This window comes from Pseudopodoces humilis, chromosome 2 (assembly GCF_049639895.1).
Source record: "Pseudopodoces humilis isolate 2021_Gansu_Grassland_sample_001 chromosome 2, ASM4963989v1, whole genome shotgun sequence".
Taxonomy (NCBI): Eukaryota; Metazoa; Chordata; class Aves; order Passeriformes; family Paridae; genus Pseudopodoces; species Pseudopodoces humilis.
The window spans coordinates 64,706,615-64,733,540 of NC_142201.1; the positions used below are offsets into that span (position 1 = coordinate 64,706,615).

The window sequence follows — 26,926 nt, forward strand, 5'->3', positions numbered from 1 at the left end:
TCTTGACATTATGTGTGTGTCCTGGAAGATGAAAATCATCATCTGTTCCATTCTTATCCCAGATATTTCTTTGGATAAACTCCTTCTGTTTTGGATAATGAAGATTTCTATTACTACAATAATAATTCAAATCCATGAGGTGTTTTCATCTACTTTTTTATTATTAAATATTTAACATTTATACTTAGAACTTCAACATCACATCACTTAGGAAATAAAATAACACAAAGCATTTAGCTGAAGAAAGAGAAAAACCTAAGGTGGCAGCTTGGTGGGGTAGCCAATGTGCTAAATAAACAACAAATTAAAATAAATGAAGTAGCAGTAAGCACAAGTGAATAAAGAACTGGCTAACTAGAGCAGTAGTTTATTTGGCAAATTATAAAATGGTTCCTCAGGGGTGCAGTTCAGCATGCCATTATATCACAAGCAACACAGAACTTGACACCAATACTGGTTTTTATATCTAGTTTAACAAACATAAAGGAGGAATAAGATTCATATAATTGGACCTTTTTCTTCTTTATGCTTTTTGTTTTCTTTTGCTATTACTTATTGTTTAAATTGCTTATTACTTAAATTGAAAGTGTGTCACTATTCTTGGGGTGATATTTTCAAGAAAGTAATCTCCACTAAAATATAAGCTTTATCCATTTTAGGATCAGTAGGTTTATACAGCACTCACCAGAATAACTCATTCAGGAATTTAGATATTCTTTTCAGAAAATTAAACCTGTGTTCATTATTTTATTTCCTTATGCTATTTTATTTCAGGAAACTTTACCTCTGCATTTACTATTTTTTGTTAAAGCTTGCCCCATTAAATATAGTATAATGGTGTCACCAGGCCTGCTATTACATGTTGGATTATGGCCTACGGTACTCAATGCAGAGAACAAACGGGACTCTCTGAGGTTTGAGGTAGGGTTGCCAGTCAGAAAACTGGAAAACTGTGGAAAGAAAAATGGTTTCCCTGCTCAGATTGCTCCATCATTTACTGTGGTGGATAGCTCTGAAAACAAGAGTAATGTAAACCAGAGCTCAATGCATGCAGCGGTATTAATTGTATTAATATTTTTTGGTGCTACATGGTAAGTGTGGAAGAGAAGAACCTGAGCTATGCTGAGATCACAGCTATGAGGGGAGGACTCCAGAGAAGACAGGTTACTGGGACAGTTCTGTGACTTTCTGAAGTTTTTCAAGTTAATTTTACAGTGTATCTTCTGATTTTTTTTACCTTTAAATTGAGAACTGCAAAGACTATTTAACTAAGGCCAATTACCAGCTTGAAATATCACAGCTCAGCACTTTGGATGTGATACTTCTGAATATTTCTTGCTGCAAAGACCAGAAAAAAATAAAAAGCTCTGGGAGAAATAAGAGCACCGTGCTGATAGTCTCCTAAAGCTTGTAATATGAAGTCACAGGGATGACCCATCACCTCCATCAGTGATCTGTCAGTGAGGTTTCAGGCATGGATTTCACACATCAAGAGGTGCTGACACTTTCATGAGTTATCTTGAGTTTTTGCAAGCTGGATGTGTAGAGGTCACAATAGAACAAAAGCCCACACACCATTGAACCAAATGTCTCTGCTCTTAATCTTAGAAACCATGAAGTGTTATGTAAACACATCTATTGAAATGGCAGAATTTTTTCCTTGACATGAAAATTTCAAACTCCTAGATTGCAGTCTACACACCAACTGTCCTTGGAGCCTTAAGACTATCCCTTCATAGGAGGCTTGAGCTTGTCACTTCTGCCTCAGTTTCCTCAATTACAGCCCAGAATTACATTTTCTCTTTACCATACAAGAGGCTTTGAAGGCCTGACTAATAAGTACTGAAAGGTACACATTCAAATTTTCAGATGCTCTGTGATTTTGATATGATATGTAATCATATATTACATAAAGCTCTGAATGAAAGCATTATGTATCAGGAATTGTTATCATTAGAATTAAAACGAATATTTAAACTAATACTGCATTTGACTGAGCGACTACTTCATAATCAGAATGTGTGTTAATACAGCTTTTTTTTCTCTCAAGACAAAAATACTATTCCAGGTTATTGGCAACCGCATTTGAAATTTTCATCAACAGCTCATAGCTGATAACTGTGAGGACATGCAAAACAAAGGAAAGCAATGCAGTTCTTATGGGAACAGACAACATCTTCCTCTGGGTTTGAATTAAACCACACGCAATGATCGTGACCTCTGGATGCCTCAGTGCTATAAATACTAAACCATAAGTCAAAGTCCAAACTTCTCAAATTTTCTCTGTTGTCGTGTCAGCAGAATAAAATGTTAAGCCTTCTCTAATAAGGAACAAATTAATCAATTGGGGATTAAAAGAAATGATTTATATGGTTAATGTATTGCACTGAATTAGGTTACTGAATCTGGCAGCAAAAGCTGTTGTTTTAAGGGGGGTGGTACAAAGTTTCAGGTTGATCCTGTGGTTCCCTCCCACCACCTTCTAACATGTATATAAATTGTCAGCTCTCCAGACCCTTTGCCAGTTCTCTCTTCTAGACTTGCCAGAAGCAACAGAGGACTAAAGATGAAGATCTTTTTCTTATTCACCTTTTTGACTTTTTTGTTGTCTGCTTTTGAACAAGCAGCTGCTTTTGCTCACTATGACAAGATTTTAACTCATAGTCGAATAAGGGCACGCGACCAGGGGTAAGTAACTGGCTTCTATTTCTAATTTAAAAAGAAATTGTTAACCTTTAGTCTCCTCTTTCTTCTAGCATTATATTACATGTAATGTTTCACTATCAATTTTTACTGTCATGCAATTAGAATTTTCTTTTAAAATTCATTTTACAAGAATTGTTTGTGAATTAAAAGCTTTTCATGGAGTTCTAAAAGGAGACAGAATATTGTTAAACTTCATAAAATGGAAACAAATCTAAAATCACTGTTTCTCAATGGGTAAAATGTGATTCAGAATGACCAAAATTAATTTCAGTTTGTAAGTATTGTAATGGGATATCAGAAATATTTAGTGTATGTTTTCAAACTTTTGCAGAGTTGATAGCTATCCACGGTATTTGCTCTCTTTATTCCATCCTGATGAAAACCATGAACTCTGTTTGAATGTTTTCTAATATGGGAATATATACTGGGAATCCTTTGTGAAACTTCTGTTCCCATTAGAGCAATGCAGTAAGCTGCTCAGCAGGGCTTCCAAAAGGCAATGCTTACAAGCCAGGCTGCTTGGAGACATGGAAATAATTTGAACAGCTGGTCTCAGGGAAACACATGTGCCTAAAGATATTTTCCCCTAGTCTTCTTAAGAAAAACATTCTGTGAATAAGAATTGTTTACCATCCTATCTTCCCACTGCCTGCTACACACACACACACACTTTTCAAATTTGTTTTAGCTTTCCAAAGGTTTATATTCTAACTTCTGAACTGATGAATTTTTCTAATTGCAAAAGTATAAAAATTAGGGATGGAATGTTCTTGCTCCGTGGAATTTGACCATAAGAAATTCATCTTTGTACACCACCATGCCTAGGAACATGTATTCCTCTTCTGAAGTCTGTGACTCCTTTTATTTGCATGCCAACTTACCCTTTGGTCCCCAGTAATTCCCAGAATGTTTATTTAGGTGCCTGCGGTACTCAAAATGGTTGGGAATCAAAATAGCTGATTGATTTACAGAAGACAGGGCTTCCTTCTACATAAAGAACAAGGCACTTTTCTTCCCCCACCTCCCCATGACCTTCAGCTGCACAGATGTGCAAAAGACAAAAACTTTAATGAAAGGAGCCTCATGGTATTCACTGGTCCCCGGTGTTTGGTAATTCACTTCACAGGGGGAAGGGAGAAATGGATATTGAGACTAGCCTAGGCACAGCTGGTGATCACTGCCCATCAGAGACACAGGGTCAAACCAGAATGAAGGGGGAGCTTCTGACGCTGCAGGGAGGGTGGACTTGCCAAGGAATCCAGCTGGGTAGTCCCAAGAGCTTGCATTGTGGCTACTTCAAAACACACCTGTCCTGGGAACTGAAGGCAGATGTTGATTTCTCACTCAACAGGAAGAGTATTTGCTACTATTTCATGTAGAATTTTTTATGTGCAAAAGCATCTTTTTAAAATGTTTCTCACTGCACCCATAGCCCAAATGTCTGTGCTCTTCAGCAAGTTATGGGAACAAAAAAGAAATACTTCAGCACTTGCAGAAACTGGTACCAGCAAGCCATCTGTGGAAAGAAAGCGTAAGTATGCTCTGCTTCCAAGCTATTCTCCATTGACTGAAATAATAAAATGTGCAATTAGAAAACTCCCTATGTCACAGACAAACTGCTTATATTAGAATCTGTACTTCTCCTCCAGGTGGCATTGCAATACTGACTTCTTTCCTTCTCTGGGCACAATGAAAGTCATCCAAAATACTTCACCTTTTCAGTAAAGTCTGCCATACTACTGACAACTTTGGCACTAAATTTTATTCTACCACAGACACATTGGGAAGAATAGTATTTCCTGAAAATGCTTAGAGCGGAACTTGAATATTCTCACAGGCAGTTTTGGAAAACAACCTACTTCTGTGGTTTTATTCCTAGATAGATGTCATGTCTTTCCATAAGAGAAGGCCTACTCTCAGAATCAGTCTGAGGGAATTCATTACATTGCCAAGTTCCAGAAGAAAAATATGTTAAGCACTGATAGATAACTTCCTGTGTTAGGAAAAATAATTTGAAGCAATAGGCAATTTAGACTCATCAAACTGAAGTCACGTGGAGACTTCGTTCTCCTCATGACTTGAATTTAGAGGAACGTTAGTTATAAAATATTTAACAAATCCTGTGTAAGGCCTCAAGAAGCCTAGTACAGCCAGCCAGAGGAAGACATTGAGCAGTAGGGCTGGGTGGATTTGGTCATGACAGTCTACACAAAATTATTACCTGCTCTCCCCCTTCCATTTTAACCCCCCTACTGTTGTACAAACACTCACAGAGCAAGGCTAGATGAGGAAAAGAATGTGTGTGAGAATAAGTTGAGTCATAGAACTCCTGAGGGTTGTTTAAGGGGTTTTTGTGGTTATAATAAAGTATCTGTTATAACACAGTCTTAGCCATGAATGAGTTTTATACTTTGCACAGTAAAACCAGAAATACAGACAAGATTGAACGGTTTACTCCAATAAGAATGCTAATACAAAGGACAACAGCTCTTCTCATGTCAATATCTCCATGTTAACAAATCCTCCCTAACTTATATCTATAAAATGTTCAAAGTTTTTATAATGTGCAATTCCCTTTTACAATAGGGTGCAACATAAAATTTCCTAAAATCAGGATTTGTTGGACCAAAAGTCTTTCCACTGTTTCTCAGCAGTATTTTATCTCCATGCCAGCAAGAAGTAGAAACAGATGAGTCACAGAGCTGATTTGAATAAACTGAAAAGTGGCTCTATTAGCCAAGAATAACAAGGATTAAGGTGGTGCTGTTCTGTCTTTTTCCTTTGGAATATACTCCTTTGGATGAGGTCAGGACAAGGTTGTACTAAAAAAAAACCCCTAAAAAACAGTAACAACAAAACACACCAACCCAAGACAAACAAAGAAACAAACCCCAGCAAAAGCTTAAAAATGCAACATTGCTTTCTTATCTGAATAATTGCTTGCTTTCTTCTTTTGGCCACAGGCTTTTACTGAACTAGTAGGGATGCACATGAGGATAATTTCTGGACTGGTCTGAGGTGGCACTTCCCCTGTGTGCTGTGCCTACACACGGGTGGTACTGAGGAAATGCATCTTGCACTGAGTTTTGGCTGTTGCTAACCTTGTTGTGGGATGATGCTCCATACAAACCTCTTTTCTCCCACCCCATCTTTCTTACATTTTGGGCGCAGCTAAAGAACCTTCTAACTGCAGAAAACTGTTAGTGAACATGAATAATGTAAGTGGGAACTTGATAACTGAAAAGAAGCATGGGCTGTGTATAACAAAATATGTGGTAAAAAAGGCACTGATCTTGTAATGCTTGGCTGAAGAAGCATTTTCTTCTTAACTATGTTCTTCAGCCAATTTTCTGTCTTTCATTAATTGTATCATTGCTGGATATGGTATGAGGATTGAACTTGCCATGTCTTACTTTATGCTTATAACTCAGCAGCCTCTTTCCTTTTTCCAAAAGCTAATAAAACTGCAATCTTTCATAGCTTCCCATGGGATGAGGGGGAAAGATTTTCTATTCCAGGAAAGGAAAAAATACTTTCTCATGACAAAGCAGTTCACACAGCTGGGAGAACCTTTTGATTCCTATTCTGCTACAATTTTTTTTTTTAATCAGATAATCAGGTTATTATGTTTTATCATTTGCTTCTGGAAAGGATGCAAGAAGGACTAAGAATAAAAGATTTATCATTAGCTTAAAAATCTGTTGTCTAAATTGTATGCTATCCATGCATTCCCAAGGAATAGCCTTCTGTGAATTGCTTTAAAGAAAGAGATGTACTAAAAGAACTATATGAATACTTTCAATATATGGCTTCTCAGTTGACAATATGCACATGGCAGAAGGGTGAATATGTCATGTATGTATATATATATGAGGGAATAGAGAAAAATTATTTTTATACCATGGAGAAATAAAAGCTGGTTTAAAAAAGTCATATTCACCACCTCTATCAGATTGTTCCCTTTTACGAATTATAATCCTCAGTTTTCCAATCATGCTGTTTATTATTATTTTTCTTCCAGTCTACTTTATTTTGAAATCTCTTTATCTCTTTAGTTTGGATGTTGAAGATATTAAGTCCAACTTTTTTTTTTTTAAATAAGCTGTTCATTTTAATGTGGTTATGGTTAACTTTTCATCAGCTTTAATTTACGAAACATGAGAGAAGTGTACTCAGCTGCAGCCAAAGATTCTGCAAATTAAAAGCTGGACTGTAGTGATTAAAGACACAGTTATAACCTTCAAGGAATTAGTGTTCAGAACTTTTGAACTGCCAACATCAGCCACACCTATAAAAATATATCTATTATGTAAAACAGTGATGTTATTATGGTGTCCCATGTACCTTACATTAGTGTACCCTAATTTGAAAAATAATATGTGAAGTTTAAAGTATTAAATTTCTTCCGAGGAGCCAAAATTACCTCTGTGATAACTTTAGTGAATTTGCATTTTCCTGTAAAAGAGGAGAATTCTTCAAACAAGTCATTGATAGAACTCTTATTTCTGTCTATTAAATAAGACATTATATCTTATAAGAAACAATTTTAAAATGAACATTACGTTATAGTACCATCATTCAGCCCTGGTTTGCTGTTACATGTGGCTTATGTGCATTTGAGAATGAGAGAACTTTATTGACATAATTAAATAACATTTCCTGGCCCCTGGCAATGCTAAAGTCTCTGTATGCCGTGATGACATGCTTTTTAAACTCTGGTTTTGATTTCTTGTATTCTGGTTTTCATCCTCGCTACGCTTACCTGTGAACTTTCCCTTGTGTCCATCCATCCTGTTTTTAGTGTTTTCCGTCTCTATAACCAGTTTTATGTCTGTTCTTAATTCGTTCTCTCCCTCATTCCTGAGCTTCTTCCGATTCTTCCTTGCAAAACAGAGGCTCTCTTATCCCGTTTTTTATCACCATACAATGCACAGGGCCTTCTCCAAAATACTTGTTCATTTCAATAACATAAAAATATGTAGGTGACCTCATGTAGTTCTGTCACTTGAATTTCTATTCTGTTCATTTAAATTTGTCTTGTTCCTTTAAACCCTTCGACCAGGATTTTATTTTAATGCCCTCATCTTTTTTTTCCCTCTTCATTCAATGCCATAATCTGCTCAAAACACAATAGATAAATTAATGTTCTTCAGCCGCTGTTCTAGTCACATCATCTTTTGGTAACTCTATATCCCGTGTTCCCTCCCAATGCTTAAATTTAATGACAACAGTTATTCATTAAATTAAAAACTTTACATTTAGTAAAATATGACAATTTGTAATCAATACAAAAAAGGCTGAATGACAAAAAAAAGGGCGGAATAGCTGGAGAGTATGTGCTAGCAATGAAAAATTGATAATAAAAATTGAATTAGACTTAGCTAAAATTAGTTTATTTCTCCTGTATATTATTTAACTGTGTTTTTGTCTATATCCCACAGAACTGTTTTATATGAGTGCTGTCCTGGCTATATGAAGATGGATGGTACAAGAGGATGTCCTGCAGGTACAAGCTTATTTTCTTATGGATAAGTCAGCATATGGAAAGAATTAAAATTACAGCAGAGTTTCAAAGGTGGTCATCATGAGAAATGATTGCCTCTTTTTAAGAAGCACTGCCTAAGACTGCACAGCTCCATTTGCACATGGTGAACACAGTTAAAAATCAGCTAGCATTGAATTTGATTACAGAGTTTAGGTTGAATTTCCCAGCTCCTCCCAGATCCTGGACTGGTGAGAATTGATAGTATCTTCAGTTCCCAAAGCTGCCAAAGAAGAGCTTTAATTCCTACTCCCATCAAATCCAAGACTAGTCTAAAGCATACCAGTGTGGTCAGAAAGCCAGGATGCAAGGTGGAGCATATCTAAATTTTGTATTTTCCTTTTTCTGAAAAAAATTGAATCTAATTTACCTAATGAGTCCTATAGCCCTTATCAAAGAAAGAGTGAAAATGAAGACAGAAATTCTTCATCTCTCCTATTTATGCTATTCTGCTTTGTGAAAATAAAACTAATGGCAGCAGGAAAGGGTAGTATGAGAATAAATACATTTCATAGTTTTTGTTCCCTATGTCTGAAATAATCCTTTTATGTTCAATAATGCAGAGTTCAGTCTGTTTAGATAAATTAATCTCCCTTCAGATGCTGACATTAGGATGAGATCAGTCACAGACTAGAATCACCTTCTTCATAACCATAAAAAGAGCCGAGAACCATTAGATTGCATGCAAATGATTGACTTCTAGATGCCTAAAATTCAGACAGATGGACACTGTTCTCATGCAGCCATGTTTTAACTGTGAGACCATGGCCACTCTTACTCTCTGGGTGAATCATAAACCAGACACTGGAAGAAGAGTAAGAGGCTTCACAAAAAAGAATTCTGGTCGATTGTGGCCGAATGAGACTCACTCCACTGAATTTTTTTCTGATTATAAATGGATAGCTTCCCATTTCATGTTGGGTTAATACAAAATACAACAGCTCTTCTGAAGGAAACTTTACAATATTCAGTTTTGTTTGATCTAATTTTTCATTAAGAAAAACACAAAAAGCAATAGCAAGCAGATGTGCTTAGATGATTCTTAAGTATGTTGACAATGAAATTTTTAATCTAAACATGTGGTTTAATACTGACTTAAACAGTTTCAGAACTGTTATGCATCCAAAAGACACAAAGGAAATTTGAGTGTGATAAACTGGGGGACTGAAGAGTTTACAGTATTCTTACCTCATGTTTATTTCAGTTGCTCCTATTGATCATGTCTATGGTACACTCGGTATTGTGGGAGCTACCTCCACACAGCGGTACTCTGACATATCAAAACTAAGAGAAGAAATAGAGGGGCGAGGATCATTCACTTTATTTGCACCAAGCAATGAAGCCTGGGACCAATTAGATTCAGTAAGTGTGTGTGTCTGTGTGCATGTGCATGAGTTAAACATTTTAGCTGAAGCAGCTAGTAATGGATAAATTAGATTGGAAATGATGTTGAGATTTCAGACATAGAAGGACATAATACAAGTAATAATTAAATAATCTACATGTTTAACATACATTTCTGGAGCAAGAGAGGTTTACTTTCAGGAGTGCTAAGCCACTGTAATTGCTTCTTATTTAAGCATTTGCATGACACATTTATTAACATAGTTTCAGGGAAACTCCTAGGAATTCCTGCATGATGTATGACTGTACATTGTCAGTAATTCAGGTGTCCATTTTAGTTAAATAACAAAGAGTTCAAGCTCCTCCAATGACTTGTCTATGATGAAGTCTCATCTTCCATTTGTGAGCAAATCAGACTTAAAAATCATTTAAGTAGAACCAGATTTGTAGGAATCAAAGTTGTCTTCCCTAACAGATACTGAATATGTTGAAGGCATATACTAAGGTAAAGCAATGCATACATTTTTCTGAGTGGAAGAGTGTTTTGAAGCTTCTAATTAATTAAATTCATTTTTTTCTTCAGGAAATTCACAGGAATTTGGTTGACAATGTAAATATTGAACTGTATAATGCTCTCCACCACCACATGTTAAACAAGCGCATGTTGACAAAAGATCTTAAGAATGGCATGACCCTGGTGTCTATGTATAATGGCCAGAAATTGCTTATTAACCATTATCCTAATGGGGTAAGTCTATTCGCTTTTTTCCTCCTAAGATATTTATTTAGTTGTAGCCTTTATTTCCTTCTATAACTAAGATAATATATTATCAAAAGCTTACCATCTGCCAAGTCAGTTGCCACTAACAACAATAAATATTCTCTCGAAGAACTTTTGACTGCTGTGTAGACTAATCACCAAGAAAGAATGAGTAAACATTGTGCTGTTTAGAAATCCAAGTTCAAATGAAAATGAACTTTCTTCATAAAAGACAAAGCCTTTTGTGGTCAAAATACAAGATCATAATAAATTTGATAAGAAAATCTACTGTTTATCTTCATAGTTTTACTAAATAATGTTAAAACAGATCTTCTATTTGAATTTGAGTGCCTGGTAGGAGTATTGAAGGTTGTAGGAGGCCACACATCCATTATTTGTCTAGAAAAAACATCATTTTTATAAACGCTAGAAACCTCCCAGTAAAGTCACTCATCTTTGTTGTCTTAAATACATCAAAATGTTTGTTTGTCTACAGGCTGCCTCACTAAAAAATCAATACAATCACTATATTAGCCAGATAAGTAAAACCAAATCAGAATAATTGCAAAAAGAAATTAAACATGAATATGAAATCAATGTAACCTGAAAAAATCTGCTGCCACCTTTCCAGGAGCTTAGTCAAGCTTTTAAATCTTACAAGGCTTTAGTTCAAATTTTGAAAAAAAACCCAACTGAACAGTGAATATGCAACAACAACAGTGAATATGCAATGTACAGTACATACACTGTCAGTCTGTGAGAGTCAGGTTCCAAGCTTGTGATCAAATTAATGTTTTATCTTCTACTACTTGATTCTTCAAATATAGGTTGTTACTGTTAACTGTGCCAGGATCATCCATGGCAACCAGATTGCTACCAATGGTGTTGTCCATGTCATTGATCGTGTCCTGACTGCTGTTGGAAATACCATTCAAGATTTCATTGAAGTCGAGGATGATCTTTCATCATTTAGGGTAAGTGGATGAAAATAAAAGCTCTTCTCTGTTTATTTAAGGAGGGTTTTTTTAAATTCCTTTTTTATTTCTTTATGATACCTGGAAGTAAGAAGGATTAGCTCAGTAAGAGAGAGAGATAAATTAAATCAAGAGCTCAAGCTAATATTGCAAATCTAGCTATACAAAAAGACAACATCAATAGGACAGAATGTGTCCCTGTACCTAAAAAGTGTCTTCTCTTCAAGCACAGAGAAAATGAAATGTGAGCATGAAGTTACAGTGTCTGTGCTAGATAAATAAAAACAATTTCAAAATGGATGATAAAAGGTAAAAACACCAAATAAATTTTAGAACCTGGAACATATTAAGTTTTAGAGCATCAGTAGATGCATATAAGAAGGATTTTTCTTGCACGGAGGAAGTATGATCAGAAATTTTCCAAGTTTCTAATTTTTCCATCTTCTGAAAAATATGTCTGCACAGTGTAATGGGATTTCATGCTGCATAGTTAAAAAAATATGCCATTGGTTTGCAAATAACTGTTGTACTTTTCCATCTTCCATCTCTTAAATAAATGCTAAAAAAGGTATCTTAAATGAAGAAGTATAAATGTGGAAAAGATCCTCCGAATCCCTCAAATCCAGTTCATGACAGTTACAGGCAACCACAACATTTAATCTCTTTAAGAAAACTTTATATAAAAACCAATACTTTCTAGTTTTCAGCTTAAAAAAATCCTGTGTCAATTTTTTCATCTCTCTATAGCGATCATGATCTATCTTTTTAAAACACTATGATCTCAGTCTAGCATTCAAGTATCTGCAGGCATGAGACAAAACTAGACAATGTATTTTGGTAATATTTCAAACAATCAGCATTAAAAGAAAAAATTATATTTCAGGCTCCTGCCATTACATCAGGTGTCATGGATATTCTTGGAAGACCTGGTCATTACACACTCTTTGCTCCTACTAATGAAGCTTTTGAGAGACTTCCAAGGGGAGTTTTAGAAAGAATCCTGGGTGACAAGGTGGCTTCTGAAGGTATTTAAATTTTTTTTGCAAATGAGAAATATGCATGAGTGGATCAGGAGGCAGAATATATATATATTTATTTATAGCTCTGGAATTAAGCACCTCTACTTTCATGTGTGTAGGAAGAGTTATTTCTTCTGTCTCTAATTTTTCCACTTGCTTAAGGATAGAAAGTCATTGAAAACTTAGTCTCTAAAACAGTTTAAAAAGGATCTGTGAAAATAGAGGGGCACATTGACTTTCTAATAGTTCAGCTTCATAGGTCTGATAGACACTCCCGTGTCTAGAAATGCAGGGCTATCTGAATATTAAATTCTCTCATACCTTTGCATAGCCTATGGAGTTTTGTACTCATAGGTCCTTTTGGAGCATATCATATGCAGTCACCAGCAGATTGTAACATAACCAATCTAGTTTTTATAATATAAGGGATGCCAAATAGTTTTGGCCATGCATGTTATTTAGAGGCCTAAAGTATCATTAAATTTAAATAAAATATCATCTGAATGAAATTAATAAAAATTAGTGTAGCTGGAATAATTTATTCTACATCTACATGTGAATTATATGAATATGTGTCCAAACACATCTATTAAATTCCTGATCTTTTCTCTGCAGCTCTTGTGAAGTTCCATATATTAAATACTCTCCAGTGCTCAGAAGCCATCACAGGTGGAGCTGTCTATGAAACCTTGGAAGGAAACACTGTTGAAGTTGGTTGTGATGGTGAAAGTCTGACTGTGAACGGAGTGAAAATGGTGAAACGCAAAGATATTGTAACAAGCAATGGCGTTATCCACCTCATCGATCAAGTGCTAATTCCTGATTCTGGTCAGTGATGTGTATGAAAAACTTGTTGCTCTGAAGATATTTTCAATAACCTTACCCAGGTTCCCCCAGATATATAGTTCTGGGTAAGCATGGAGAATCCAAATCAGGAATAGGAAGATACTGTGTGTTAAAATACCTTTTCTTAATTCTTTATTTGCAGCCAAGCAAGTCATTGAGCTCGGGGGTGCTCAGCAGACTACATTTACGGATCTGGTGGCACAGCTAGGTCTGGCATCTTCTCTAAGGCCAGAAGGCCAGTACACTCTCCTGGCACCTCTGAATGGTGCTTTCTCAGGTTAGTAGCCCTAAAAGACTGCCAACATAAACAAGAATGTATGCTACCCTAACAGTTTTTCAAATAACCCACAGTATTTGTTCTAAGTCTCACTGCAGGAACATCACAGACAAATAGAACTTCATGCACAACTTGTTTTCAGTCACATCATTTGTTAATGGGAAGAGTAGCACTAAAATAAGATACAAAATAGGCACAGAAACATTGTAGGAATGGAAAGATATTAATGAACTGCCAATTTCCTTAATCTTTACATTACTTCCATTAGATTCAAAACTTAATTATTCTCAGAAAATGTATGCAGTGGTTTAATTCCAGCCAACAGCTAAGTACCACATATGCACTTGATCTTTCCCCCCACTTGATGCACTCCCCTCTTTCCCCCACTCTGGGATGGGGAGGAGAATCAAGGAAAAAAAAAAGTAAAAAAAACCTCATAGGTTTAGATAAGAAAAATTTGACAAGTGTAAAAAAGTATAATAAGAATATTAACAGTACTAATATTATTAATGGCAATAAAAAGTAAATAAAATAAAATAATAATAAAGTAAAATTAAAACCTAAGAGAAACAGGTGATGCACAATAGAATTACCTACTACCAACTGACCTATGCCCAGCCAGCGACTGGCACTTCCCAGCCAGCTTCCACCAGGTTATATACCGGGCATGATATTCTATGGCATGGAATATCACTTTGGAATCACCTCTCCCGGTCATGATCCATCCAGCCTCTTGTGCACCTGCCCACTGGCAGAACATGGGACACTGAGATGTTCTTGGCTTAATGTGAGCACTGCTCAGCAACAACAAAACATCAGCATGTTATCAGCATTATACTCATGCTAAACCCAAATCTCAGCACTATAGGACCTGCAAGGAGGAAAATTAACTCTATCCCAGTTAAACCAGGAAATATAAGGAAGTTAGTATATCTTAGTGCATTAAAACAGAGAGAAACTGATATAAATATACCATAAAACAGGTGTTTGTATATTTGCAGAGGTGACCTCATGGACATCTTGCCTTTTCTCAAAGAATTAGGGTGTTGTCTCACTACCATGGAAGCAAATTTGGATAGATTTTGGGCACACGTATAGAAAGGACTAACTAATACAAACTATAGCAATAATTCAGAAGCTGGAACAGGCCCACATATCAATCATCAGACATATTAGTTATAGTAATTAATCATGACTGTGTCAAAAGTTGTAAACTGAATTTGAGGATTGGTCAAAATAATTTGCCTTTTGTATGCACAGACCATGCTTTAACTCAAACATTTCAAAGAAAGATTCAGTGTTTCCAGTCTTTTAACTTTATTTGAATAAAAATTCACTATATAAATGAATATAAATTAATGTCTAAATGGCTTTGTAGATGACACCTTAAGGCTGGACCAACGTCTTCTTAAAACAATCCTGCAGAATCACATTATAAAAGTGAAAGTTGGGCTCAATGAACTGTACAATGGACAAGAGCTGGAAACTATTGGAGGAAAACTACTTAGAGTCTTCGTGTATCGCACAGTAAGTGAATGAGTCTTTCTACAAATCCAACTATGAAAATACAGAGTCAATAAAAAGCAAAGCTGACTGAAACTCCCAACATTTACCATCATGACTATTTAGCAAAAAATCCTTAAACTTTTAAGACAGCAAGAAATGAAAATATGATCTTCCTCAATCTGAGCTTTGTTTGTATAGAGAACTCTGGGAAAATGCAACAATTTCAGATTGGGTGCTCAGTTGATAACAAATTTTTAATGCTCAATATTAGAACTAATTAAGAGCATTTTCAAGGGAAACACACACACACACACAAACCAAAAGTTACTTTAAAATATTTGCACAATGCTATTTTATTCTAGATTTTGCTATTTCAGCTTTTTCCAGCAGTGCCAAATTTCCTGGCAAGAATACATGATTTGACTGCAAGAAATATATATGGTTGTTATTTTTAACATTGTGTAAACAGTTACACTTGTTTCTCTTTCAATAAGGCTGTATGTATTGAAAATTCATGCATGGTCAGAGGAAGCAAAGAAGGAAGAAATGGTTTTATTCACATCTTCAGACAGATCATCAATCCAGCAGAAAAAACCTTGCATGAAATGCTGAGAAATGATAAGCGTTTTAGGTGAGTAGCAATATTGACAGCTTTGAGGTCTGAGAAAAAGTGCTGGCCTGTGAACATGTGAGTTGTTGGAGTTTTGAGAGCAGGGATTGCAGAGAAGAGTTTATTGCCTACACAAATAACATAACAAAAAAAAAAAAAAAGTGGGGGAAGAAAAAGTGTTCAGCTGTAGCCTGAAAAGGCTTCCACACTCTATGCTAGAATTGTTTTTTATAGCACGAAGGACTGCAAGACACTAGAATTAGAGGAGAAAGGGGACAGAAGGAACTGAATGATACATCCAGAGCTATAAATGCTATGGACTCTGTAGTTTTAATTAATGACCAGTACAATTCCATATGGGTGCAGCAGGATTGCATACCTTTCCAGTACTTACCAGTCCCTTTCCTACAAGTACCTCAATACTCCTAGAGCAAGACCTATCCTTTGCATCCTCCTTTTATCTGTTTGCTCTGCAGAGGGTTTTATTTGATGAATCCTGCCGCTACTTTTATAACTGTCTTTTCCTTTTTTTTTTCTTTTGTTTTTCCTCATCTTCCTCTTCCCCTATCTTTATTTCTGGGAAACAGTGAAAGTATTTGAAAATTAAAGCACTAAAAGAAATAAAAATTGGGGATCTAAGTACCTGGACCCAGTAATAGTTACCACTTTTCAACAAAATGTATTTGTGGTTTATCTGTTTGTTGTAAACAGTGTTTTCCTCAGTCTGGTGAAAGCTGCAGATTTGGATGATGTTCTGTCACGGCCTGGACAGTGGACTCTCTTTGTCCCAACTAATGATGCCTTTAAAGGTTTGACTGATGATGACAAGGACATACTGATAAGTAAGTAACATAAAAAACCTGGAATTATAAGCAAAGAAAAATGGATTGGAAAGGAGACTAATGCACCTCTCACACAAAAGTTGTCTGCTTATGCAGTATAGCTTTTTGCATAGAGCAGGTCTTAGGAATCCCCTAAATTATCTCCTTCTTGGGCACAAAGAAAATGCTTTTTTTGGAAAAAAACTCCTACCTGATTTTTGAATTTAAATTTCACTCCTCAATATCTTATTCCATAGTGTTGCTTCCATTTATTATTTTTGTCTTCAGAAGTTGTCCTAGGCCAATGCCATATTGGACTAATTCTGTAGTTAGCAAGACAATTTTATTTGCCCTTCTGCTTTTCAAGGGGCTTTATGCACCATTTTTTCTATCATTGTGACTCAGTCACTTAATGCTTTCCTTGGCCCTCATAATTTTTTTTACAGCAGATTTTTTTTTTTTTTGGTGCCAGATTATTTTCTAGAATACTGACTTGGTTTTCTTTTGAGTTATTATATTGCCTTCTCCATAAAGATTAAAACTTAAAGTTTACAACTTTTTAAAAAAAATATAAAGAAATACTTTGTTTATCTTTAAGAAAGATACAAACCAGAGATTATTTTAACCAGGAACTATAGTGGTATAGTTAAAAAGGTAATCTGATAGTTTGCACAAAAATCTTTGGAGTGGCCATATTTAGGCTCTTTATGTAACTTAATGCTATCTATGAATGGCCCAGTCACAAAATATCAGTGCTAATTTTACTAGGAAGAAAAAGATAATTTAATTGCATTTCAGTAGTGAAGTAAATTGCATTAGTATCAGTGATCAGAGCAAAACACAGGGGAAAAAATGGAAAATATTCTCTGAAACAGACATCAGGAAAAGACTATGAACATAGAAGATTCCCACTGCATTTTTTCCCAATGCTGGAACTCCCAATAACAACTAATATCAGCATGTAATTCTAGTATTAAATTTAGAATGGTCAATATTCCATGTAATGGCAAACAGATGTGTTTTAAAGCTTCTCTGCTTGATACACTGTCTCCTGGGCATGTTGTGGTTTTTCTGCAGCCCATCTATGACTCTCAACCCCCATAGACCCAGAGAGCCCTATCAGGATATTAACTTGGGCTAGAGGATACATTTCTTTTTAGGAAAATACTGGATATTTTTTTATATCTTTTCATCCCACATGGGAATTTTCATCCCACATGGGAGTGTCAAGCATAGAAATATAGAAATCATCCCTAAAATAGAGTGGTTTCACCCTTTCCCAACTTCTCCAACCTGCTTCTATCCTCTGTAAGAACAGACAAACACAGCACTTCTAATTGCTCCATTGACCCCTTTTATGTTCTTTCGTAGAAGATTGCTCATAGGATCTTTGTGATTATGTTCTGAGTACCTTTTTGTCATATAGCTGGGCTTTTTCCCTTTGGCATCATTTTAACAAATTCAAATTGTATGTGTTTGTGGTATTTTCTTATATACTATGTTTCATTCTAGCTCAGGTCTAAGTGATTCTTTAGAATTCCGATGAAGAACAATTCTCTACTATTTAATTTTTATTCCTACTTTTTTATTTTTACACAGGAGACAAAAATGCTCTCAGGAATATTCTTCTTTACCACTTGACACAAGGAGTTTTCATTGGAAGCGGCTTTGAGCCTGGTGTAACAAATATTCTTAAAACTATCCAAGGAGGCAAACTCTACTTGAAAACAGTTAAGTATAGAAAATATCTCCCTGCTACAGACTTGTAACAGAGATTTGATATTCTGTGTCTATCCACATTATAGAATGGCATGCATTTCTCCAAATGTTATAATAGGTTTAGGGTTGTTTTCTAATGTCCCTGATAACCTGGGTTCTCTTTTGATCCTTTACCAGGTGAATGACACTCTTCTTGTTAATGAACTGAAATCAAGAGAATCTGATCTCATGGCAACAAACGGTGTCATTCATGTCATTGACAAACTCCTATATCCAGCAGGTAACTATTATTTCATTAAATTTATACCCACTCTTTTAAATCTGTTTACATGCTATGTAACTGCAATAACTTTAAAAAGTTAATTAATTTAAAGATACAATTCCTATGTGGAATTTGAAAGAGGAAATTTTCCTCAATGTTCATTTTGTGGAAGAGCCTTTCTTGAAATCTTAGCAAGATTCTGAAATTTTTTGAAAGTAAAGTATATGAAAGACAAGACTAGCCAAAGGCTAACTTTTCTGCTGATATGGAATAATATACATTGAGTACACACTTGTGTGAGTATTTGAGAATTATTGCACCTCCTGATCATTGTAAATCAAAGTAAAATGCACACAGTTGTATATTTCCTCTTACATGCCTGCTTCTTTTGTCAGAACTGCCTGTTGGAAATGATCAGCTGCTCACAATACTGAAGAAGTTGATTAAATACATTCAAATTAAGGTATTCTTTCAGTAATCTTTCCTCTGTCTTTCTGGCAGGATCTGTGAAACTGAGCACATTATAAGACCTAAGTGATTCTCTGGTCCTTTCTTTCTTCAGCTGACAGCACATTCAATAGCTCCCAGTTACCCAAATACAATCATGAATGATACCCTGCACTCAGGGTTATATAACTCAGTAGTTATAATTTATGTTTTTCAATGCCAGATAACTGTAGAATATTTGCATTTGGATAACTTCAGTATGAATTGGCCCAAATCTTTAGTTCACTTTATCACTCTTGGAAAACAAATCACTTATTTGAAAAAAATACAGATTGACCAAATTTTTATGCCATTAAAGCCAGCAGCATCATGTGAAGAAAAGTAGACATCCTTGTCTATCTCAGCTATCCTCTTGAGATTGCATTCTCCCTCAACAACGAATGATAGAACCTTGACAAATAGCATCACCTAACTTTTAGACCAATGAAGTGGTGAATCCTACCCACCCTCACAAGGAAACTATAAAGCAAGTGCTACTTTTTAAAAATTTTAAATAAATTGCTTTTCTGTTTTTATAGTTTGTTCGTGACAGTACCTTCAAAGAGATTCCACTGACATTTTACAGTAAGTTCATTTTAAATACTTCCATACGGGTTGGATATTGCTTTTTAAGTGGTGCCAATTCCAATTTGGAATTGTGCATCTCTTTTTCAATAAAGAGGAAAGACATTTCTGGGAAAGTAAGATGTGCCAATGAAGAAAAGGAAGAGAAACACTCAAAGTAGAAAGTTTCTGGCTGCTGCGCTACTGTATTTTTCCCTTTCCAGATGTGTGACTGGAAAGTAACCCTGAAGTAAGCTGTTCAAACTCTTGGGGTAGACAAGATACATATGGAAAAGATTGTTTTTCAGTTTTTAGCCAAGGTTCAGTGCTTGATGCATAACAGTTGTATCTCTCTCTAAGATATAACATTGTACTGTACTTACTCTCCAAAATTGCATTGACTGTTCGCTGAGATACTTTCTTTTTCATAAATATTTCCAGAGGGACAGAGTGTACCTCTTGTCCCTCTTTCCTATATGTGCAAATATGAGGCCTGAATGGGAGGCAGTTGTTCAGAATATTTTCTTTTTAGGGAGTAAATGTGAAAAAAATACCCCTTTTAGCTGTCCTGCAGCCTTTACTAAGGTTTGCATTTAATTTCTGAATATAGAGTATGTGTTAAAACAAGCTGTTAGAAGACAAAGATCCTGCTGTAAATTTGTGGAGCAATATGAATTTAGACAAATTATTAAATTCCAATGTAGTTCTATGTGAATATTTCACAGTAGAAAGTGAAAGCGTCACATCAGACTTTTGAAAATTGGGAATGAGCGTATTGAAGTTAAAAACCCTTGGAACAAAAAATGGACTAATTCACCTTGATAACAAGTTGAGTATGAGTCAACAGTGCCCCAGCAGCCAAAATGGCCAACTCTGTCCTGGGGTGTGCATCAGGCACAGCATGGCCAACCAGGCAGGGAGGGCATTGTCCTGCTCTGCTCTGCACTGGGACAGCCTCACCTCGAGTGCTGGGGGCAGTTCTGGGAGTCAGTTTTGTGCCCTGTGTCCAGAGGAGGACTACCAAGATGGTGAAAAGTCTTGAGGTCAAAACTTAGGAGGAGCTGATGAGGTCACTTGGCTTGCTCATTTTGGATAAGCAAAGGCTGAGGGGTGACCTCATTGCTGAGCAGTGACCCCATCACAATCCACACCTTCCCCAGGAAGGGCAGTGGAGGGGGTGTGCTGGTCTGCTGTATGGTGACCAGTGACGGGACATGAGGAAATGGAGTGCAGCTGCTTTGGGAAAAGCTCAGACTGGACATTAAAAAAAAGATTCTTCACCCAGAGGGTGGTCGGTCACTGGAACAAGCTCCTCAGGAAAGTGACAACAGTAGCAAGCCTGACAGAGCTCAAGCAGCTTCTGGACAAACACATATGGCTTAGTCTTAGGTAGTCCTTTGAGAGGAAGGAAGTTGGACTTGATGATCCCTATGCATCTCTTCCAACTTGAGATATACTATGATTCTACCTCCCATGGCCAGTGAGAGTAGCACAGGAAGCAATGCCTGTAAAAATTAAACTAGAGAGGTCAATGTGGACATCCAGAAAGCTTTAGCTGTAGATTGAGTTGAATGAAAGACTAAGAAGGCTGGAACCTCTATCAGTGTGGGCTTCTCCAGTGGATGGGTGTGAATCAAATCACTATCAGAGGTGTTCAATGAATACTTGAGTCTGTCCTGGGTGTAGAGGGACAACTTGATCTCCCAAGGGCATATTTTCTGTTATGTTCTACCTATATTCTGAATTCCAGCAGGTTTCCTGTGTGTGTCTGATCAGCTCCCTAATGAAAAAGGCAATACTCAGGCATGAGGCATGAGGGGAATTGTGCAAAACTTTGTGTGGGTAATTGTACAAGCCCTCTCTGTTATGTACCATACATCATCACAGGTACCATGACCCACGGTTTGCATAAGGCTCAAAGGCAAATACCGTATCAGCAGCTTCTGTCTGCGGGTGACATGAGTGGATAAACATTTCATAATCAGAACCAAGATTAAGACTCTAGATCCTTTTGAGTTGCTACTTTACCCATTAATATCTACAATTATTATCCACATCCTTATGAGGAGACCAAATCAAAGTAACCATTGCCTCAAAGGCATTTTAAGAATGGAATGCACTGTATATTCCATTTTCTATATTTTCAGAAATTAACATAATTGAAAGCAACGTCCAGCCTATCGTCACAAAGGAAGGTAAATGAGGCCTGTGGTATATATATTTCTGTGTATGTTCATATACATATTCAGAATATATATAGAATATATTTCTTTAACAGGATGCATTTTATACCTAGCAACTCCAGGATGCTAAGCACTTTGCTGGAAAAGCAAAGATACAAATATTGAAATTAGAACTGAGTGAAATATTTTGTATGAAAAGATTACCCATTTCTCTCCAAATGAATTTTTCTCCTTTTTCTATGGGTTTTTAAAAATATCTTAAATAATCTCTTTTCAATTTATTTTATCACCTTTTTTTTTCAACTAAAACATTTCCTTTTTTAAAAAATAAAAACAGATATTTTGAAGTAGATATGTTTCCTATAATTTGAAGGAAAAAATTGGTTCATTTTTCTGTAATTTTCAATCAGTTCTAACTACCAATATCTGTTGGTTGCCTGAAAATTATATCTACCCAATCTTTGGCTTTTTTTATTTCTCCATACAGAGCATGACTTAAAGATTAGTGGTGGGACTGAAGAGAAAAAAATGTGGGGATGAGACTGCAAAAATCGCTTGTGATTTATAACTTAAGTAAAGCTGATGAGATCCAGCTTCCCATTGAAATAAAAATGCTGAAAGGGAAATTGTTTTATCTCAGCTGACAAAGGCAGTTAAAAATGTCATGCAAAGAATTTTATCCAGACTGCTTAATCAGTGTTTCTGGGAGGACTTCCTTCCAGAAGAAGTGAAAAATGCTTACTTTTTCAGTTGTCTGTGCTTCATCCCATTTAGGATTAGAGGCCATTTAACATATATGCTGATCTTTGTTGCCTAGTCTCCATCATTAAATCAGATCCACACTGCAATATAAATGGATAGATTATTTCATATGGTAATTCATCCAAACTATTTTAGAGATCTTCCTGTGATGAGGATGAATCACTCTCTGAAAGTACCTCTTCTGCTGTGTTAAACCCAGAGACAGAGTATATAGTTTAGGTGATTTACAGAATGTTTAGAAGTTGAAAATTAACTGAAATAACTTAATGGTATTCACCAAACAGAGAAAAAAAAGTTATTGAGTACTGAAGGGCTACTCCTTTCCATTTCCAGTACAGTATTTCTGCTTCTGGACACACTCCAGGGATTGATCTCTGGCTAGTGCAGCCTTTCTGCTGATAATTGACTCAGATATAGAACAAATAAAACCAAATCTGTCACTTCTGAGCTTTCTCAGTAACAGTAGTGAGTGGCAGATGCCATCAGAACCACATAAATCCACAACAATCTGTAGATAAAAGCTGTCATAGTTAAATGTTAATTTTTGTCAGGATGTACAACTAGACCATGATGAAAGGGCAACTTCCATAAAAAACAGGACGTGTACTTTTTCCTGTCTCAGTGTTTTCTGCTTGTGTTGTGCTTCCATTTTTTGTACCTGGGCACATATGGGATCTAAAAGATTAAACAGATGTAAAGAGTTAAATCTTACTGAAACTCAAATCTTAACAGATAAAATATTCTTTAGATTTATAGATTGATCCTATACTAGGCAATATAGCTGGCTATGCCTTCACCTTTTGCTTTGCACACATCTCCTGAATCAATCACATGAAAAGGTACTGTTATTAAAAAATGTAAAAATAAAACATTTATAAACATTCATAAATATAACTTTTACATTATTTCATTTATATTCATCACTTGTATCAATGTAAACTGGTATTTAATGGATTCTCAACATGCAAAAAATTCCTCAAAGTTTAAAACAGAAGCAAGGGAATGAATCTTCTAAGACAGTTCCTTTAAAATATTTATAAATGTTTTTCATTCACACCTCTTAGAAAATAAAAAAATGATGGCTTGTTCAGCTGGTTAGAACTCAGAGTAGATTAACAGAGGTCTAAAATAAGAGGGATTCTTTATAATTCTATCATATCATCTCGTCTGCAGCAAATAAATGAATTATTTACCTCTAAATTCTACTCTATGCAATCATTCGTTACTGGAAAAAAAAACCAAAACCTTTTTGCTTTTTATTATTGAAGGTAGACTAAATTTACTTTTTTCAACAATTAACAGGAGCCACACATCTTTAAAAGCTGTTGTTAAATCCTGATCAGTAATTATGGAAAAAAATCAATGCACAATCAACTTTTACAAAAATTCATATAAATATATTTAAGGGATTTTTAAGGAAAGTAAAAAAGATAGATTATGCTAAGTTTCTGTCTCTGAATAAGGAACAAAGAAAGTTTGTTTTACAGCAGCTTCTTAAGTAGGAGTCCCACAGCACTCATTAGAGAGGAACCAGATTATTACTGTTAATTGATGGTATGTTCCTAATATATCTAGTATCTCCTGCTTTAGCATGTCAGACAGAGATACATTTGGATCATTGTAGTCAAAATGACCTCATCCATGATAATGATAGCCAGTAATGCTGATAAATATCCTTGCAGCCATTCCAGCTGATCTCAGAAGTTTGTTTTTTGGTTTTATTTTTTAAGTCGCTCAACTACTGGCCAAGTCTTAAATAAATAGGAAAAAAAAAGCGACACATAAAAAAACTCAAAGCAAAAAACAAAAGAAACTCCAACAAAGAAAAGAACTTCCAAGGCAGCAAATAATAAAAATAATTTAAAAGAGAAAAGCTCTCACTATGTAGATGGCATGCTAATCTCTGTGGAGCAAAAGCTATAAGATATCTGTAAAAATGCAGAGCCTTCTTACCAATATATAGAAAAATACTTCCTTTCCACTGCTGAGGATCTGGTTTATTGCCTGGAACTTGTCAACAAACATTAAAAATATCATATACACAAAATTAAGAAATAAATAAATTATAAAAAGTAGGTGTACGATAGGATCTATATTTAAGATCTTGTGTGAGGAAACACAAGACTGTACAATGCTGCCACAAATAACCTCTCAGATTTAAACAGCCCTCTATTACAATTATCTGGTTTATCTAAAGTAGGGGGAGAAAATGCAAGCTTCATCTCACCTCCATGGAATACTATAAGTATTTTCTGACTCTTTGTAACATGTTGTTTGTTGTTTTTTTTCCTATGTCACAGACCCATCTATCACACAGCTCACTAAATTAATTGAAGGGGAACCTGAGTTCAAAATAGTAAGGGAAGGGGAGACAATAACAAAAGTGATTCATGGAGGTTGGTATGCTTTCAGCAACTCAATTTGTATTAGCATTCACTATTCCCCATCAGTTTATACTTTATCTGGGTGATTCATATTAGACAGATATTCTGTTTTTAACAAGACTTTTGTGAAGGGCTGCAATTTTATTGCATCATATATTTTTAATTCTCATGCATTTTAAAAAACTGGGTTCTTTTTCCCTAGTTGTGTTCCATAGCTGCAGTCAAGACAGTTTAGAAATACTCTACGTGCTGACATAGCATGTATCTCAGTCGAGAATTATTTGCTCATTGCTATCCTGCAATGAAATATGTAGTACGTGATTCTGTGATGAAAGGGAATTTTGTCAGAAAGAGAAATAAGTAGTTTTTGTGAGAAAGAGAGGTAAACCTTCCCTTATCTTTGCTAAGGGCATTGAGATGTTCACATCTAGGATGGTTTTAAAGGAAAAATCACTCGATCATCCTAAGTTTTGAGTAGATTTAGTTCCTGATCTCTGAACATTTTTGCAAAATATTCTATGGTATTTCCTTCTGTGCTTCAGTCAGTTTGCACATCTCAAAAAGAATAGTTGAAAGTTCATTACTTGATTAATGCGTTGAATTTAAAAATCCTTGTAGAACCAATTATTAAAACATACACCAAAATCATTGATGGACGACCTGTGGAAGTGACAGAGAAAAAGGTAACAGAAGAAAGAATTATTCAAGGTAAATTAAGCTGAGATATTCATTCTTAGTAAACTCCACCTAACATATAACATATTAAGGTAACATATCTTAAGTTCTGTCCTAGTGCCTAAACTGCATTTCCTTGACAGATGAATTTCCCTGCTTCCCACTGTCTCTGTAAGGATGGCCATGTGTCCTGCACACACATATACATAAATGGCAACAAAATTTTAACAGCATGCAAAAACTATGAACATTTGTCTTCTTTTTTTAGTTTTTATTTTCATATATTTGCTAAGTGTCTACTTTTGAAAGCTTCTTGCCAACATTTCACAATGAGACTGCTTTTATTGTGTTTTTGGACTCTTACTTTAGAAGGAAACATTTTTTTCTGAACTTCTGGATTACATAAATGCAGGAAGGTTTCATTTTATCGAACATAGATATTTTATGTGTAGATGCCTACTTTTGCATGTCATCCCAGGCTCTCTTGACAGCCATTTCAGAAAAAGATCTCTATGTCTCTGTAACGTGGGGATTTGATCCACAACTTAGACACTTGGATACAGCTAATGTAAAATAAAATCAATATGCATCTGCATCCCTTGATTTTCTCACACAAAAGCTCCCAAATTCCTTGGCCAATTTCAATTGTATTTGACCTATTACAGAGCTACTTCTTTAAGCATCCTAGAAATTGATAAGAGGATTGAGGCATATTTAAGCATAGTATGTGATATATGGAGTTTCCTATTGACACCTTTTGATCACCTTGCTTAAATATCAGTTTGAATGCTGCCTTTAAAATTCTGTCTGCTAGAGAGGCTGTAAGGAAAAGACACTTGATAAGATATTGACTTAGCTGGAAGTCCTAATATTCAGTTTATTTAGAAAATATTGAAATTCAATTGAAGTCATTTGAGAAAGACAGAAATAAAAAATCCTGCTTAAGTTATTATCATACAGCTTTTTACTACAATGAAAATGAATGAATTTAAGGCATTAGTGTTTTCTGAATAAACCTGGGACTATTTTCTGGCAAAAATTTTAGGGGAGATGAATAAAATATAATTTTCTCAGTTCTCGGATTCAAGTTTCACTGATATCCCACATGAAATGGTAAATATAATGTAAAGTGACAGCATTTCAGACTTGTATCTCCTTATTTTAAAACTGTAGAATGTTATAAGGAGTCTCAAATGCTAAGTCTTCAAATGATGTATAGCAATAATAAAAGCAAAAATGTCTATTTGCAACAGTCAAGTCAGACTAATCATGGACTTCAGAAATATCTGATCTATGACCTAATACAACAGTGTTTAAAATTTTGTCTTACTCTAAGAATGTGAGCAGGTAATTACTCTAATTATGAAAAATTTGGCTAATTACTTTCACAACTAATTCTACTACTCTTTTTTAACTTTCAGTTTAATTTTGGAAATGGTAAAAAACAAAGTTATCATATAAGCAGATTACAGCATGTTAACCAGGG

At 35.4% G+C, this 26,926-nt stretch overlaps 1 protein-coding gene across 16 annotated transcripts in view; it reads left to right on the top strand.

The window, feature by feature from the left end:
• The first annotated feature begins 2,357 nt into the window (after positions 1 to 2,357).
• The window catches only part of POSTN (periostin), a 31,273-nt gene continuing 6,704 nt past the window's right edge, over positions 2,358 to 26,926 (top strand). For 2 of the 16 annotated variants that reach the window (XM_088050949.1, XM_014249821.2), the window contains exons 1-19: positions 2,366 to 2,688; positions 4,139 to 4,237; positions 8,148 to 8,212; positions 9,453 to 9,610; positions 10,176 to 10,340; positions 11,180 to 11,326; positions 12,210 to 12,351; positions 12,961 to 13,173; positions 13,334 to 13,468; positions 14,847 to 14,995; positions 15,469 to 15,605; positions 16,296 to 16,426; positions 18,005 to 18,135; positions 18,302 to 18,404; positions 18,782 to 18,849; positions 19,412 to 19,457; positions 21,584 to 21,631; positions 24,682 to 24,777; positions 25,384 to 25,473. In XM_088050949.1, coding sequence (XP_087907075.1) covers positions 2,567 to 2,688; positions 4,139 to 4,237; positions 8,148 to 8,212; positions 9,453 to 9,610; positions 10,176 to 10,340; positions 11,180 to 11,326; positions 12,210 to 12,351; positions 12,961 to 13,173; positions 13,334 to 13,468; positions 14,847 to 14,995; positions 15,469 to 15,605; positions 16,296 to 16,426; positions 18,005 to 18,135; positions 18,302 to 18,404; positions 18,782 to 18,849; positions 19,412 to 19,457; positions 21,584 to 21,631; positions 24,682 to 24,777; positions 25,384 to 25,473 — 2,245 coding nt within the window. In that variant the 5' untranslated portion in view covers positions 2,366 to 2,566. Of the gene's footprint in view, positions 2,689 to 4,138; positions 4,238 to 8,147; positions 8,213 to 9,452; positions 9,611 to 10,175; positions 10,341 to 11,179; positions 11,327 to 12,209; positions 12,352 to 12,960; positions 13,174 to 13,333; positions 13,469 to 14,846; positions 14,996 to 15,468; positions 15,606 to 16,295; positions 16,427 to 18,004; positions 18,136 to 18,301; positions 18,405 to 18,781; positions 18,850 to 19,411; positions 19,458 to 21,583; positions 21,632 to 24,681; positions 24,778 to 25,383; positions 25,474 to 26,926 lie in introns of all 16 variants that reach the window. The other 14 variants (XM_014249856.2, XM_014249834.2, XM_088050951.1 and 11 more) reach the window with 14 other exon arrangements.